General features: G+C 48.1%; 1 protein-coding gene across 10 annotated transcripts in view; it reads right to left on the bottom strand.

Moving 5' to 3' along the window:
- FRY (FRY microtubule binding protein) overlaps nucleotides 1–17,399 on the bottom strand; it is a 761,330-nt gene that overhangs the window by 25,031 nt on the left and 718,900 nt on the right. For 9 of the 10 annotated variants that reach the window (XM_063951775.1, XM_063951776.1, XM_063951769.1 and 6 more), the window contains 3 exons: nucleotides 14,936–15,125; nucleotides 14,423–14,572; nucleotides 10,223–10,321 (listed from right to left, as the gene is read on the bottom strand). In XM_063951775.1, the coding sequence (XP_063807845.1) occupies nucleotides 10,223–10,321; nucleotides 14,423–14,572; nucleotides 14,936–15,125 (439 nt within the window). Of the gene's footprint in view, nucleotides 1–10,222; nucleotides 10,322–14,422; nucleotides 14,573–14,655; nucleotides 14,848–14,935; nucleotides 15,126–17,399 lie in introns of those variants that run through there. The other variant, XR_010204858.1, reaches the window with a different exon arrangement.

The following is a 17,399-nucleotide window of genomic DNA, read 5'->3' as shown; positions in this document are numbered from 1 at the left end:
CTTATTTAATACTTTGTTCTTTACATAGTCGAATGTGCTGACTACAAAATCACACAAAAATTATCAATGGAAATCAAATTTATTAACCCATGGAGATCTGGATTTGGAGTCACACTCAAAATTCAAGTGGAAAAACACACTACAGGCTGATCCAACTTTGATGTAATGTCCTTAAAACAAGTCAAAATGAGGCTCAGTAGTGTGTGTGGCCTCCACGTGCCTGTATGACCTCCCTACAACGCCTGGGCATGCTCCTGATGAGGTGGCGGATGGTCTCCTGAGGGATCTCCTCCCAGACCTGGACTAAAGCATCCGCCTACTCCTGGAAAGTCTGTTGTCTGTTGGTGGATGGAGCGAGACATGATGTCCCAGATGTGCTCAATTGGATTCAGGTCTGGGGAACGGGCGGGCTAGTCCATAGCATCAATGCCTTTGTCTTGCAGGAACTGCTGACACACTCCAGCCACATGAGGTCTAGCATTATCTTGCATTAGGAGGAACCCAGGGCCAACCGCACCAGCATATGGTCTCACAAGGGGTCTGAGGATCTCATCTCGGTACCTAATGGCAGTCAGGCTACCTCTGGCGAGCCCATGGAGGGCTGTGCGGCCCCCAAAGACATGCCACCCCACACCATTACTGCCCCACTGCCAAACCGGTCATGCTGGAGGATGTTGCAGGCAGTAGAACGTTCTCCTTGGCGTCTCCAGACTCTGTCACGTCTGTCACATGTGCTCAGTGAGAACCTGCTTTCATCTGTGAAGAGCACAGGGCGCCAGTGGCGAATTTGCCAATCTTGGTGTTCTCTGGCAAATGCCAAACGTCCTGCACAATGTTGGGCTGTAAGCACAACCCCCACCTGTGGACGTCGGGCCCTCATGGAGTCTGTTTCTGATCATTTGAGTAGACACATGCACATTTGTGGCTTGCTGTAGGTCATTTTGCAGGGCTCTGGCAGTGCTCCTCCTGTTCCTCCTTGCACAAAGGTGGAGGTAGAGGTCCTGCTGCTGGGTTGTTGCCCTCCTACGGCCTCCTCCACGTCTCCTGATGTACTGGCCTGTCTCCTGGTAGCGCCTCCATGCTCTGGACACTACGCTGACAGACACAGCAAACCTTCTTGCCACAGCTCGCATTGATGTGCCATCCTGGATGAGCTGCACTACCTGAGCCACTTGTGTGGGTTGTAGACTCTCATGCTACCACTAGAGTGAAAGCACCGCCAGCTTTCAAAAGTGACCAAAACATCAGCCAGAAAGCATAGGAGCTGAGAAGTGGTCTGTGGTCACCACCTGCAGAACAACTCCTTTATTGGGGGTGTCTTGCTAACTGCCTATAATTTCCACCTGTTGTCTATTCCATTTGCACAACAGCATGTGAAATGGATTGTCAATTAGTGTTGCTTCGTAAGTGGACAGTTTGATTTCACAGAAGTGTGATTGACTTGGAGTTACATTGTGTTGTTTAAGTGTTCCCTTTATTTTTTTGAGCAGTGTATATATATTTATACTGGCAAAAGTTCCCAATTTGTGTAAAATGAGGCACCAACCTATTTTCGCAAATGTTGGCCAGTCTACGCGGGGGGATATGGGACACCCCAAGGGAAGTCTGTATGCCTGCCCCGCGATTGTGCCCCACATAGAACTGGACCACTCTGCCGACCTTCAGGCTCTGTACTGGGGGTGTGCGGCGGGCATGCGGGTGTGTGCGCGCGCAAGATCGCAATGCCTGCGGTACACTGACCCTCAGGACCGTTGTCCTGTCAGCGGGATCCAACTCAGCACCTCCAGGAGGCCTGTGTCGGTCCCCCACCAGTGTCCCTCGGTGCAGGTAAGCTGTTGCCCAACAGCTTACCTGAAAATAACAAACATTAAGATAAACTGAAGAAAAACTCTGGTGTGTGCATCCTCTCCTGAGGGCATATTTTTCTAAACTGAGCTATGAGGAAGGGCATAGAAGGGAGGAGCAGCACACCCTGTTGAAGAAATTTACAGTGCACTGGTTCCATTGGACTCCATCTATACCCCATCGTACTAAGTGTCCCCAGTATCCCTTATGGATGATAGAGAAAATAGGATTTTAATTACCTACCGGTAAATCCTTTTCTCGTAGTCCATAGAGGATGCTGGGATCCACATTAGTACCATGGGGTATATATGGGTCCACTAGGAGCCATTGGCACTTTAAGAGGTTGAGCGTGTGGGCTGGCTCCTCCCTCTATGCCCCTCCTACCATACTCAGTATAGAAACTGTGCCCAAGGAGACGGACAACTTCGAGAGAAGGATTTTACACAGATAGTGGCGAGATTCATACCAGCTCACACATACAAGGCAAACCAAGCTAACCCGCTTGAAAACTCGCCAACGGCTGAACAAGATTACTTTACCAAGTAACAAAACAGTACTTTACCAAGAATTAAGCAGTACTGAACTAAGTAACCACTGCAGGATTCCAAAGCGCTGGGCGGGCGTCCAGCATCTTTTATGGACTACGAGAAAAGGATTTACAGGTAGGTAATTAAAATACTATTTTCTCTTACATCCTAGAGGATGCTGGGGTACACATTAGTACCATGGGGATGTATCAAAGCTCCCAGAACGGGAGGGAGAGCGCGGAGGCTCCTGCAGAACTGATTGACCAAACTTCAGGCCCTCAGAGGCCAAAGTATCGAACTTGTAGAACTTTGCAAACGTGTTAAACCCAGACCAAGTAGCCGCTCGGCAAAGCTGTAAAGCCGAGACACCCCGGACAGCCGTCCAGGAAGAACTCACCTTACGAGTAGAGTGGGCCTTAACAGATGTAGTACACCCGCAATCCTGCCATAGAATATGCATGCTGGATAGTGAACCTGATCCAGCGAGAGATCGTCTGCTTAGAAGCAGGACACCCAAGTTTCTTGGGATCGTACAGGACAAACAGAGTCCGATTTTCTGTGACGAGCAGTCCTCTTCACATAGATTTTCAGAGCCCTCACAACATCCAAGGACTTCGATGAAATTGAGGAGTCAGTAGCATCTGGCACCACAATAGGTTGGTTGATATGAAATGCCGACAACCTTTGAAAGGAACTGACGTGTCCGGAGCTCAGCTCTATCTTCATGGAAGATCAAGTAAGGGCTCTTACAAGACAAAGCCCCCAACTCCGACACACGTCTAGCAGAAGCTAAGGCCAACAAAGTGACAGCCTTTCACGTGAGAAACTTGACCTCAACCTCCGGTAGAGGTTCGAACCAATCCGATTGGTGGAACTGTAAACACAACGTTAAGATCACAGGGCGCCGTAGACAGCACAAAGGGAGGCTGGATGTGCAGAACCCCTTTCAAGAAAGTCTGAACCTCAGGGAGGGAAGCCAATTGTTTCTGGAAGAAAATGGATAGGGCCGAAATCTGGACCTTACGGATCCCAACCTCAGGCCCATATCCACACCTGCTTGCAGGAAGAGGAGAAACCGTCCCAGTTGAAACTCCACCGTAGGAAACTTCTTGGACTCACACCAAGATACATATTTTTTCCAAATGCGATGGTAATATTTAGACGTTACTCCTTTCCTAGCCTGTATCAGGGTAGGAATAACCTTGTTCGGAATGCCCTTCCGAGCTAATATCTGCCGTTCAACCTCCATGCCGTCAAACGTAGCCGCGGTAAGTCTTGATAAGCGAACGGCCCCTGCTGCAGCAGGTCCTCCCGAAGAGGAAGAGGCCTCAGCTCTTCCAGCAGAAGATCCATGTACCAAGCCCTTCTTGGCCAGTCTGGAGCAATGAGGATTGCCTGAACTCTTGTTCTCCTTATGAACTATAGAACCCTTGGAATTAGTGGAAGTGGGGGAAACACGTACACCAACTGGAACACCCACGGAGTTACCAGGGAGTCCACCGCCACTGCTTGTGGGTCTCTTGACCTTGAGCAATACCTCCAAAGTTTTTGTTGAGGCGGGAGACCATCAAGTCTATTTGAGGAACCCCCCAAAGATTTGTCACCTCCGTGAACACCTCTGGATGGAGATCGTGTCTGCTGAGGAAGTCCGCTTCCCAGTTGTCCACTCCCGGAATGAAAATTGCTGACAGTGCTAACGCGTGGTTTTCTGCCCGGAGAATGATTCTGGTCACCTCTGACATTGCAGCTCTGCTCTTGGTTCCGCCTTGTCGGTTTTATGTAGGCCACCATCGTTACATTGTCCGACAGCACTTGAATGGGTCGATCTCGCAGAAGGTAAGTTGCTTGGAGAAAACCATTGTATACGGCTCTTAGTTCCAGAATGTTTATTGGAAGACCAGATTCCAGACTCGACCACTTTCCTTGGAAGGTTTCCCCTTGAGTGACAGCGCCCCAGCCTCAGAGACTTGCATCCGTGGTTAGAAGGATCCAGTTCTGAATACCGAACCTGCGGCCCTCCAGAAGGTGAGGCATTTGTAGCCGCCAGAGGAGTGAAATCGTTTTCGGCGACATACGTATCCTCAGGTGCATATGTAGATGAGAACCCGACCACTTGTCTAGGAGATCCAGTTGGAAGGATCGGGCATGAAATCTTCCGTTTTGTAGAGCCTCGTAGGAGGCAACCATCTTCCCCAGAAGGCGAATACACTGATGAACGGAAACCCGGGCTGGCTTCAGGACATCCCGGACCATTGTTTGTATCACCAAAGCTTTGTCCTCCAGTAGAAACACCCTCAGCACTTCCGTGTCGAGGATCATCCCCAGGAAAGATAATCTCCATGTTGGCTCCAAATGTGACTTTGGAAGGTTCAGGATCCAACCATGGACCCTGAGCAGATGAGTCGTAAGAGCAATGGATTGCAACAGGTTCTCCCTGGATGACGCCTTTATCAGCAGATCGTCCAGGTATGGAATTATGTTCACTCCCTGCCTGCGGAGGAGAACCATCATTTCTGCCATCACCTTGGTGAACACCCTCGGTGCCGTGGAGAGGCCGAATGGCAGTTCCTGAAACTGATAGTGACTGTCTAACAGTGCAGATCTGAGATAAGCCTGGTGCGGAGGCCAAATCGGAATGTGGAGATACGCATCCTTGATATCTAGGGATACCAGAAACTCCCCCTCCTCCAGACCTGAGATCACCACTCTCAGAGACTCCATTTTGAATTTGAACTCCCTTAGATAAGGGTTTAGCGATTTCAAGTTCAAAATTGGTCTGACCGAACCATCTGGTTTTGGTACCACAAAAAGGTTTGAATAGTAACCCACGCTGTGCGTATGAGGTGGAACTGGAACAATGATCTCTGCCTTTTCCAATTTTTGGATGGCTTCCTGTAGGACAGTTCTGTCTGACAGTAAAGATGGCAAGCCTGATTTGAAGAATTGGTGAGGTTGGGTTTCTTGAAACTCCAGTCTGTACCCCCTGGGACACAATATCCTATACCCAGGGATCCAGTCTGGACGACACCCAGACGTGGCTGAAACGCCTGAGTCTCGTCTCCACCAGCCCGTCCTCCAGGCTGTGTGGTCCACCGTCATGCTGAGGATTTTGAGGAACCAGAGGCAGGTTTCTGGTCCTGAGAGCCTGCGGGTGCAGGCTTTTTGGATTTTGCCCGACCACCTCTGAAGAAGGTGGTAGGAGGCTTGGATTTTTTTGTCTTAGCGGTCCGAAAGGACTGTGATGCAGATGAAGAAAAGGGTTTCTTCGTAGAAGGGAAAAGGTGACTTACCCGCTGTTGCCGTGGAAATCCACGCATCCGCTTCCCCAAATAGAGCCTGACCTGTGTAGGGTAGGTTCTCCATACTTCTCCTGGATTCCGCGTCTGCAGACCATTGGCATAGCCAGAGTCCCCTGCGAGCTGAGACAGACATGGAAGATATCCTTGCAGTCAGCATACCCAGGTCCTTCATGGATTCCACCATGAACCCCGCAGAATCCTGTATGCAACGTAAAAATAATTCAATGTCAGTTCTATCCATTGAATCCAAATCCTCTAGTCACGTGCCTGACCACTTTACTATAGCTTTAGAGATCCATGCGCAGGCAATAGTAGGCCTCAGCGCTACTCCTGAAGCAGTGTATATGGATTTGAGCGTAGTATCAATCTTACGTTCAGCCGGTTCTTTTAACGCGATAAACCCAGGGACAAGTAAAACCACCTTTTTCGACAGTCTGGAAACAGATGCGTCAACTATGGGTGTTTTTTTTCCCGCTCTTCCTCAGGGAAGGGGAAAGCAACCAGAATCCTTTTAGAAATCTGGAATTTTTTCCCCGGGTTTTCCCAGGATTTTTCAAATAAAGCGTTTAATTCTTTAGACGCAGGGAAGGTTAGCGAGTAAGCCTCCTCAACCTGCTCAGGTGTTGTGTCAGTAATATTTAACACATCACTAATGGCCTCAATCATGAGCTGCACCCCCTTTGCAAGGGATGCTGCCCCCCATCACTGTCTGCTGTGTCAGAGTCGGTATCCGTGTCATCTTGCATAATCTGGGCAAGTGAACGTTTCTGTGGGTATATGCTAGGTGATTTTGAAGGGATAGGAACAGAACCTGACCCAACTGCCTTGACTTCTTTAAAACCTGAGTTTCAGCCTCAGTATGAGCTACCCTAGTAGAGATCTGAGAGATCATTCCCTTAATCGAGGTTAACAACTCAGGCTCAGCAATAGGGATCTGAGACAATGGATTACATTCCTGTGTACATGGAATCGGTTCCTCCTAAGAGGAAATGTCCTCTGCAGCATAAAAGACACAGAGTCCCTAGACATGGCAGTGTGAAACCCCCCCCCCCCCCCCCCCCTCACACACACACAGGGAAATATCAGAAACAGTTTCCGCCCCAAGAATGCCACAGAGATTGGAGCCAACCCACACACAGCGCTTCCCAAGGTAGAGATAATACAAGTACCTGGCGCTTACTGTGTACCTTAATAGACTACACAGTATTTACGCAGCCCCCCCTTCTTCAACCCCCTGGTACCGCACAGGATAGCTGGAGTTGCTTGGAGGGGCAAGCTCTCCCTGTCAGCATCACTGTAGAGGATCTGCAGGCAGGAAAATGGCGCTGAACGCTGCTGGGTCCACTCTGAGGAGAAGCTCCGCCCCCTGAACATGGCGCTGCTTCCCGCTCTACACTTCTTTATAGTGGCCTGAGGAATTGTGCTGGCAGCGTTACAGAGAGCCTTGGTGCTAGTGTAGGGTATAGGCGCTGGCTCAGGGGGCTCCTCACAGCGCCGCACTATGTACCGCTGAGCCTCCGAAGCGCAGATAACACTGCGCTCCCACCCTGTTGCCGCCATCTTTATACCGGCTCCCCCGCTTGTTAGGGGGTGGCAGCAGTGCTGCGGGAGTGAGCGGTCGCCTGGGACGGCTAACGATCATCACCCTCAGGAGCTCTGTGTCCTGTCAGCGGAGATAGTGGCTCAAACCCCGCAGGGCAGACACTACTACCCCTAAGTCCCACGAAGCAGGGAGGCTGTTGCCAGCAGCCTCCCTGTGCCTATACTAACTCTTAGAAAAAAATAAAACTAAAGAAGCTCTAGGATAGGGGTGGGCAAAATACGGCCCGCGGGCCGGATGCGGCCCGCAAACTGATCCTGCCCGGCCCACTGCCTCCCACCAGCGAGCAATGACAAGTGGCCCGACCGGCTGAGCTGCTTGTCATTGCTCTGCACTGCAGTACCTCCAAGCTGCCAGCGGCGCCTCTCTCCCCTGCTGCTCCTGCTGCTGCTTTGTAGCAGCCTCCTCCAGAGTCCCCAGTGACAACGGCTGTGTTCAGCCGAAAAGGGGGTGGGGCTACGTGACGATGAGGGGGCGGGGCTACACGGGACCTCAGGGGGCGGAGCTACACGGGACAAGAGCCAGACTGCTACAGATCCATCCTTCCTGCCACTGCCAGCCAGATCAGTAAGTAAATGGGAAAAGTGAAAGAAAGTGTGTGTGTGTGTGTGTGCGGGCAGTGGCGTCAGACTGTTTTTAGGTTTGGGGGAGAGATCTTTAGCTCTCGCTGTACCAACCCCTCCCGTGTTCTGTCACCGTGCCACCCCCCCCCCCCCCCCCCGTGTTCTGTCACTGTCACCCCCCCCCCCCATGTTCTGTCACTGTGTCACCTCCCCGTGTTCTGTCACTGTGTCACCCCCCCGTGTTCTGTCACTGTGTCACACCCCCGTGTTCTGTCACTGTGTCACCCCCCCCGTGTTCTGTCGCTGTGTCACACCCCCCGTGTTCTGTCACTGTCACCCCCACCATGTTCTGTCACCATGTCACACCCCCCGTGTTCTGTCACTGTCACCCCCACCGTGTTCTGTCACCCCCCTCCCCGTGTTCTTTCACTGTGTCACCCCCCCGTGTTCTGTCACTGTGTCACCCCCCCGTGTTCTGTCACTGTGTCACACCCCCCGTGTTCTGTCACTGTGTCACCTCCCCATGTTCTGTCACTGTCACCCCCACCGTGTTCTGTCACTGTGTCACCCCCCCGTGTTCTGTCACTGTGTCACACCCCTCGTGTTCTGTCACTGTCACCCCCACCGTGTTCTGTCACCCCCCTCCCCGTGTTCTTTCACTGTGTCACCCCCCCATGTTCTGTCACTGTGTCACCCCCCCCGTGTTCTGTCACTGTCACACCCCCCGTGTTCTGTCACTGTGTCACCTCCCCGTGTTCTGTCACTGTCACCCGCACCGTGTTCTGTCACCCCCCCCTCCCCGTGTTCTTTCACTGTGTCACACACCCCGTGTTCTGTCACTGTCACCCCCACCGTGTTCTGTCACCCCCCTCCCCGTGTTCTTTCACTGTGTCACCCCCCCCGTGTTCTGTCACCCCCCTCCCCGTGTTCTTTCACTGTGTCACCCCCCCCGTGTTCTGTCACTGTGTCACAACCCCCGTGTTCTGTCACTGTGTCACAACCCCCTTGTTCTGTCACTGTGTCACAACCCCCGTGTTCTGTCACTGTGTCACACCCCCCGTGTTCTGTCACTGTGTCACCTCCCCGTGTTCTGTCGCTGTCAACCCCACCATGTACTGTCACCATGTCACCCCCCCCACCGTGTTCTGTCACTGTGTCACCCCCACCGTGTTCTGTCACTGTGTCACCCCCACCGTGTTCTGTCACTGTGTCACCCCCACCGTGTTCTGTCACTGTGTCACCCCCACCGTGTTCTGTCACTGTGTCACCCCCACCATGTTCTGTCACTGTGTCACACCTTTCCCCAGGGGCCATAAGACACTGGATAATTTGCTTGCTGCACAATAATTATCCTAAATAAAATGTTAATGTGTAAAAAGGCTCTCTACCTGCCGTAATGTGTGTAAAAGGGGCTCTACCTGGTGTAATGTGTGTAAGTTGTGCTACTGTGTGGCGCAATTTGAATAATGGAGACTTTTGTGCAGCCTAATATGAATCTGTATTATTTTTTTCCCACACCCCTTCCGCATGAAGCCACGTCCCTATATTTTTGGCAAGTGGGGCGAGCTGCTATTTTGTATGTGGCCCTCGGATACTGACAGGAAATGTCAAGTGGCCCCTCAGCTGAAATAATTGCCCACCCCTGCTCTAGGAGCTCCCCTAGCTGTGACCGGCTCCTCCGGGCACATTTTCTAAACTGAGTCTGGTAGGAGGGGCATAGAGGGAGGAGCCAGCCCACCCTGTCAAACTCTTAAAGTGCCAATTGCTTCTAGTGGACCCCAGCATCCTCTAGGACGTAAGAGAAAGACAGACTAGCGAGAGAGAAAAAAGGAGAACAGAAAAAGAAAACAGGACAGAAATATAGTGTAAGTGAAACATACAGAGAGAGCAATGAGATGAGAAAGAGATACAGTGGGAAGAAAAAGGGTGAATTAGGAGGGGGATAGAAAAAAAAAGGGGTCGGGGGCTGATGAGAGAGGAGGATGAAATTGAGAGAGAAAAAAAAGGCAACACTGGGAAACAAGTAATATATTATATATATATACACATTTTTTTTCAAATACCCAGTGACCATTTACCAAGCTCTTAATTTTTCTATAAATCACATGTTAAAAACATAATTTTCATTTTTTCATTATGCATTAAACAAAAAATAAAAACAAATATTAAGAATATACCTGTACAGTACATAAAATTGTGACTTAAGCATGTGTAAAAAGAAAATGTACATGTACAGTAAGTACCCTCCATGAATCTTTAGAACATTGAGGCTGTAGCAATGGAAACAATAACACAGTTCAATAAGCATTATCTTGTTGAGTGGTTTCTTTATTACTGCTTCTAGGTGGGAATAATCATTTGTTGTAAAGCAGTGTAATGGAAACTCACCGATACTGTTGCTTCCTTCCGGTTGTTGTAAGTGTCCAAGTATTCCTGCAGCTCTAAAACGCTGAACTTCAACTTCTCAAGAAGCCCGCAGGATAATAGCTAAAATACAATGCCTTCTGGTTATTTCTTCTTATTACAGACATAGGGGTATATGCAATTGCGGTCGAATTGCCGCAAATGTCGAAAACCGGGGCATTTTCGACACAAAAAAAATGAGACAATGCAATACAGTACTTTTCGACAAAAAAACTGACTTTTCAGATTCAACTTTTTAAAATTCGACAGTTGTCAAATTCGACATGTCTGCAATGGTAAAAATGCAGCTTTACAACAAAAGTATATTCAATTGAAGAATGTCGATTCGACAACAGTGCTTTTCGACAGTAATTTCGTCAATTTTATTCCGCCTCACTTTGCTGGCGGAATCTAATAAAAAAATTTAAAAACATGTTTTTTTTTATTTTTTTTTATTGCTATTAGCATATCTATTTATATTAGAAGGGATTAGGTACTTGGTTTGTCTATTAGGAGACTCAACTATTATTTATATATTTTTTAAAATAATATTTTTTTTTTTAACTGACTAAAATAGAGAGAGCATGGTTTCCAGTGGGAAGGGGTGGGAATGGGTTAAAATCCAGAAAAAAAAATGCGTGGGGTCCCCCCTCCTAAGCATAACCAGCCTCGGGCTCTTTGAGCCGGTCCTGGTTGTAAAAATACGGGGGGGAAATGGACAGGGGATCCCCCGTATTTTTAGAACCAGCACCGGGCTCTGCGTCCGGTCCTGGTGCAAAAAATACGGGGGACAAAAAGCGTAGTGGTACCCCGTATTTTTTACACCAGCACCGGGCTCCACTAGCTGGAGAGATAATGCCACAGCCAGGGGACACTTTTATACTGGTCCCTGCGGCCGTGGCATTAAATCCCCAACTAGTCCCCACTGGCCGGGGTACCCTGGAGGAGTGTGGACCCCTAAAATCAAGGGGTCCCCCATCCAGCCACCCAAGGGCCAGGGGTGAAGCCCGAAACTGTCCCCCCCATCCATGGGCTGCGGATGGGGGGCTGATAGCCTTGTGTAAAATCAAAGAATATTGTTTTTTGCAGAAGAACTACAAGTCCCAGCAAGCCTCCCCCGCAAGCTGGTACTTGGAGAACCACAAGTACCAGCACGCGGGAGGGGGAAACGGGCCCGCTGGTACCTGTAGTTCTACTGCAAAAAAAATACCCAAATAAAAACAGGACACGCACACCGTGAAAGTAAAACTTTATTACATACATGCCGACACACACATACTTACCTATGTTCACATGCCGACCTCTGTCTACTTCTCCAAGTAGAATCCGGGGTACCTGAAAATAAAATTATACTCACCTAAATCCAGTGTGTCCTGTTCTTTTTTTATAATCCACGTACTTGGCAAAAAAACAAACCGCATACCCGATCCATGCACTGAAAGGGGTCCCATGTTTACACATGGGACCCCTTTCCCCCGAATGCTGAGACCCCCCGTTACTCCTGTCACAGAGGGTCCCTTCAGCCAATCAGGGAGCGCCACGTCGTGGCACTCTCCTGATTGGCTATGCGCGTCTGAGCTGGCAGACAGCGCATGCAAAGCTGCTCCATTATCTTCAATGGTGGGAACTTTGCGGTCAGCTGTGAGGTTACCCGCGGTCAGGAGTCACGGGGGGTCCAGGACACTGGATTTAGGGGAGTATAATTTTATTTTCAGGTACCCCGGATTCTACTTGGTCGGCGTGTGAACATAGGTAAGTATGTGTGTGTCGGCATGTATGTAATAAAGTTTTACTTTCACGGTGTCTGTGTCCTGTTTTTATTTGGGTATTTTTTTTGCAGTAAAACTACAGGTACCAGCGGGCCCGTTTCCCCCCCGCATGCTGGTACTTGTGGTTCTTCAAGTACCAGCTTGCGGGGGAGGCTTGCTGGGACTTGTAGTTCTGCTGCAAAAAACAATATTCTTTTATTTTTACACATGGCTATCAGCCCCCCATCCGCAGCCCTTGGATGGGGGGGGGACAGCCTCGAGCTTCACCCCTGGCCCTTGGGTGGCTGGAGGGGGGGGGCCTCTTGATTTAAGGGGTCCCCACTCCTCCAGGGTACCCCAGCCAGGGGTGACTAGTTGGGGGGGTAATGCCACGGCCGCAGGGACCTATATAAAAGTGTCCCCCGGCTGTGGCATTATCTCTCCAGCTAGTGGAGCCCGGTGCTGGTGTAAAAAATACGGGGGGACCCCTACGTCTTTTGTCCCCCGTATTTTTTGCACCAGGACCGGACGCAGAGCCCGGTGCTGGTTCTAAAAATACGGGGGATCCCCTGTCAATTTCCCCCCCGTATTTTTACAACCAGGACCGGCTCAAAGAGCCGAGGCTGGTTATGCTTAGGAAGGGGGGACCCCGCGCTATTTTTTTTCTGGGTTTTTTAACCATTTTTGTGCCGTCCGAAAAGTCGAATCCAGGACGCACTTATCCGTCAATTGGTCCGTTTTTCGACAGCGGGACTGTCGAATCCGTTTTTTATTGAATATGTCGAATTCCGGCACCCCCCGGCCGGGATTAGACGGTCGAATTGTGTAGAATTTAAAAACGGGCGAAAAAAAGCCGCAATTCGCCCGGAATTGCATAGACCCCATACTAGTTACAGCAACTGCAACATAAACAGCGCAGTCGCATATTACTGACATGAGGGATATGAGATTTATAATACCACTCATTCACACTTACCAAAAGAGATGCAAACTATCTTTTAGATTGTAAGCTTGCAAGAGCAGAGCCTCCTCCCCTCATGTGCCTTTCCTTCTCTTACTTACACTATCTCATTCGCAACACTCCCTTTGATGGCTCCTAACCCTGGTTTTCTGTATATACCTTAAACTTATACTATATTGTCTCAAACTGTAAGTGCTTTTTTCTTGTTTTGCTCATGTGTTTATGTACTCTGTAATGGGCGCTGTGGATCTCTTGTGGCGCCATATACATAAAAGATAATAATAATAATGACTGAACAATCATGATGTGCTCTGGTATGTGCACCACCAGTTACAGCACTTTGCTGGCTTACTATAATACCATTGTTCCTAAACATGTAAAAACTTTTGTGGTATGTAATACAAATCTGACGCTAAGGAAAATGAGACATTGGATAGTCATATATACAAAAAAATGGAATATTACATTTCCTCATGTACCTTACTAAAAACAGATGGAGGAGGTGTCACTGATCACCAAGGGGGCTACAATTTACTGACAAGCCACAAAGATGAAAACTATCAACAACACTAAATGTGGTGTGAAAAACCAAACGTAACAGTACTCCAGCAATGCTGTCTTTATTACAATACTTCTCATTATTATGACGCAGTCTGTGAGAGCAATGCTAGTTGCCGTAAGCAGGACCATGAGACGGGCCATCTTTGTGCACCTGTCACTGCCCAGGAATGTACAGCACTTTCCCAAGACATTTCTGATACTGTACATATTGCCTGGGGGGGGTATCCAATTAGGTGTGATGAAACATCAGAGCGAAAAACAGCTTTGCTTTGTTTTTTACAGGGTATCCAATTAGATCTTCCATATAATGAAACCTGTGTGTTTTTGCCGCTGCAGACCCAAAAAGCCAGCACTTATGGGATTTTGTTTAGCCTGCCTCCCCATTAAGCTGCGGCGACCCCTCCAGTCAGTGCCCCACGCCCGCCACAGCAGCAGCAGCTGAGGATGGCAAGCAGGGCACTCAGGAGCTGGCACTCAGCCCTGTAGCTAACATACACCCCTGCTCCCCCATCCGGGGGTCATATGACGGGGGAGCCAGAGCTGTCAGGAGCTGATGCCCAGTGCTGAGGCAGATGACACAATCTCCTGTCTGAAGTGAGAGATTGTGGGATGCAATTACATTGGTTTTTATTTTTTTTCACTTTTCACGCATTTCAGATCAAAATCTCGGAAGGCTGTGAGCTGTAATGCTGAATTGTCCCGTCGGGCCCAACCTAGTAGTTGCCGGCATGACAAACATCTGAATTTCGCCCATTGGCTCAGTACTCAGCAACAGGTATAGACCATATAACCATTTAGAACACTGGAGCACTTCAACAAACCAGCAAATATATGCAAAACCAATGACATATCATTTAATCTTATTAGGAAAATGCACCAGCAGGTTGACTTTAGCCTAGAAACGGCCACACTCACCGTTTCTGCATCCACAAAGAGAGTGGGGCATTCGGAGCACAGTGTGAGTAGCTGTGACGTGCTCACAAATTTGGACCCAATACCGCGAAGGCGGTCTCCAAGGTAACAGGCGGCATCGCACGTCAGGAAACAGAATCTCTTCTGTATGCTCTGCAGGGTACAGTCATCAAGTTATACCTCTACATCAGCCGAAAAACAGCCAAAGCTACATTCAAAACTAACCCTATACTAACCTTTATGCCTTTATTTTGTGGATATTGACCGTAAAATATTAATTACTGATTAGCTGACATCTGGATGTGTGCACATGCATTATGTGAGATGCTGACATTTGCTCAGCCCTTTAACAACTTTGTATCATCTGCAAAAAAGACAATCTTCTTCCCTTGATAAACTACAAGCAGAATTATAAAAATTCACAAACCCTAAAAAGAAAAAATCAACTTAGGAAAACAAGATAGCTTTTTAATTTCTTCTACCTTAGTCATGCAGGCCAGCACCTGAAGAACCCACCTTAAACAAGGAAGAGAACACGTGAAATGTGTACACTGCACAGGACCCATCAGAATCTGACATGAGCTGATTGATGTGACTTCGCCATGCTTCCTCTGCGTCATCACACGCGGTCGGCTGAAAGGCAGCCAAGATGGCCGAGAAGAAAGGTGACGGAGGAGGTGGTGTTATCCGGTCTCCATTTCCAAAGCTTTGAAAAAAATATAAATAAATCAACAATGATTAAAAGGAGAGTTGGAAAGTAATTAGCATTATTATTAATTCGTAGTTCATGGCCCAGATCTAATGACATGTAGGTTTATGGAAATCCATCACATTTAAAGCGCCAACATTATTTATTTAATTTTTTTAAAAAGCACAACCAGGTTGGTTTTACCTTTAAAAACAAAATTGCGGTTTTTAATCTCCCATCTATTTTGCTAAAATATCAGCACTATCGTCAAGTGGCACATTATTAAATCTGGCCCATGTGTTAAAATGAACACAAGGAATAGGCTACGGCATGTGTCAACCATAACAACTCCCACAATGCCCTAGCACTGCCCTCCACAGGATAAACAAGGTAGCTTTTCATGAAATAACTAGGTTATGAAACCTACTCAAGTGGACAAATATACTTTCCAAACTTTAAAGCATACATTCGAAAAAAACACAAGCAGATAAAAGTTTATTGTCCGTTATAGCTTTGCCATTAGCAGGCCATTGCAGATTCTTGCCTTTGAATAAGCACGCATTAAAAATCCCAGCCAGTGACTATATACCCCTGACAGATTCATACCTTGGATATCACCAGATAAACAATGTAATCATTTTGTATATGAGAATTGTATAGATTGAAGCACAGCTAGAAGCAACAGCCTGTTACCCACTATATACTAAAACCCTGCTTGCAGTCTTCAAATGCAACACCAACTCATGTCCAGATATTGGCTGGGAGAGTTTATTTCATGTTCACGGCCATTAAAACCAAGAGTTGTGTTATTGTTTTATTTTAAGTCTAAAGAGAATTCTTTATCAGTAAAGAAACAATATGATTCACCTGTTACTATAGCAAGACATTTTACTCACCTCTTATTGTTTTGTTCACTATTTTTAAAGAAGAAATCCACCCAAGGAAAGTTCTCCTTTCCAATAAAGTAGTCACCAACACTAATTAGCAATCAGATTGGAATACTTTGCCTGGAACCACTCTTACCCCACAAGTACTCCTTGGAACATCTGCGTTTCAGACAATTGCAGACTTGGAGGTGCAGGGAGCTGCTGAATGGTTTGTCACAGGTTACTGTGGAGTGAAGGATAAGTGGCCGGTATCGGAGGTAACTGAATAGCCCCGTCAGATCCATTAGCTGCTTAAATTACCACAGCTAATTGGATACCGCCTATAGGCTGTTAGCTCCACTGGGGCAGAGACTGATGTGAATTATGAAAATAATTTCTGTAAAAGTGCTGCAGAATGTGTGTGTTCTATATAAATAATAAGAATTTACTTACCGATAATTCTATTTCTCGTAGTCCGTAGTGGATGCTGGGGACTCCGTCAGGACCATGGGGAATAGCGGCTCCGCAGGAGACAGGGCACAAAAATAAAGCTTTAGGATCAGGTGGTGTGTATTGGCTCCTCCCCCTATGACCCTCCTCCAAGCCTCAGTTAGGATACTGTGCCCGGACGAGCGTACACAATAAGGAAGGATATTGAACCCCGGGTAAGACTCATACCAGCCACACCAATCACACCGTATAACTTGTGATCTGAACCCAGTTAACAGTATGACAAACGTAGGAGCCTCTGAACAGACGGCTCACAACAAATAACAACCCGATTTTTTTGTAACAATAACTATGTACAAGTATTGCAGACAATCCGCACTTGGGATGGGCGCCCAGCATCCACTACGGACTACGAGAAATAGAATTATCGGTAAGTAAATTCTTATTTTCTCTAACGTCCTAAGTGGATGCTGGGGACTCCGTCAGGACCATGGGGATTATACCAAAGCTCCCAAACGGGCGGGAGAGTGCGGATGACTCTGCAGCACCGAATGAGAGAACTCAAGGTCCTCCTCAGCCAGGGTATCAAATTTGTAGAATTTTGCAAACGTATTTGCCCCTGACCAAGTAGCAGCTCGGCAGAGTTGTAATGCCGAGACTCCCCGGGCAGCCGCCCAGGATGAGCCCACTTTCCTTGTGGAATGGGCCTTGACAGATTTAGGTTGTGGCAAGCCTGCCACAGAATGTGCAAGTTGAATTGTGCTACAAATCCAACGAGCAATCGTCTGCTTAGAAGCAGGAGCACCCATCTTGTTGGGTGCATACAATATAAGCAGTGAGTCAGACTTTCTGACTCCCGCCGTTCTTGAAATATATATTTTCAATGCCCGGACCACGTCCAACAACTTGGAATCCTCCAACTCGTTAGTAGCCGCAGGCACCACAATAGGCTGGTTCAGGTGAAACGCTGACACCA

This window comes from Pseudophryne corroboree, chromosome 2 (genome assembly GCF_028390025.1).
Source record: "Pseudophryne corroboree isolate aPseCor3 chromosome 2, aPseCor3.hap2, whole genome shotgun sequence".
NCBI lineage: Eukaryota > Metazoa > Chordata > Amphibia > Anura > Myobatrachidae > Pseudophryne > Pseudophryne corroboree.
This window is presented reverse-complemented; position numbering and strand designations above follow the sequence as displayed.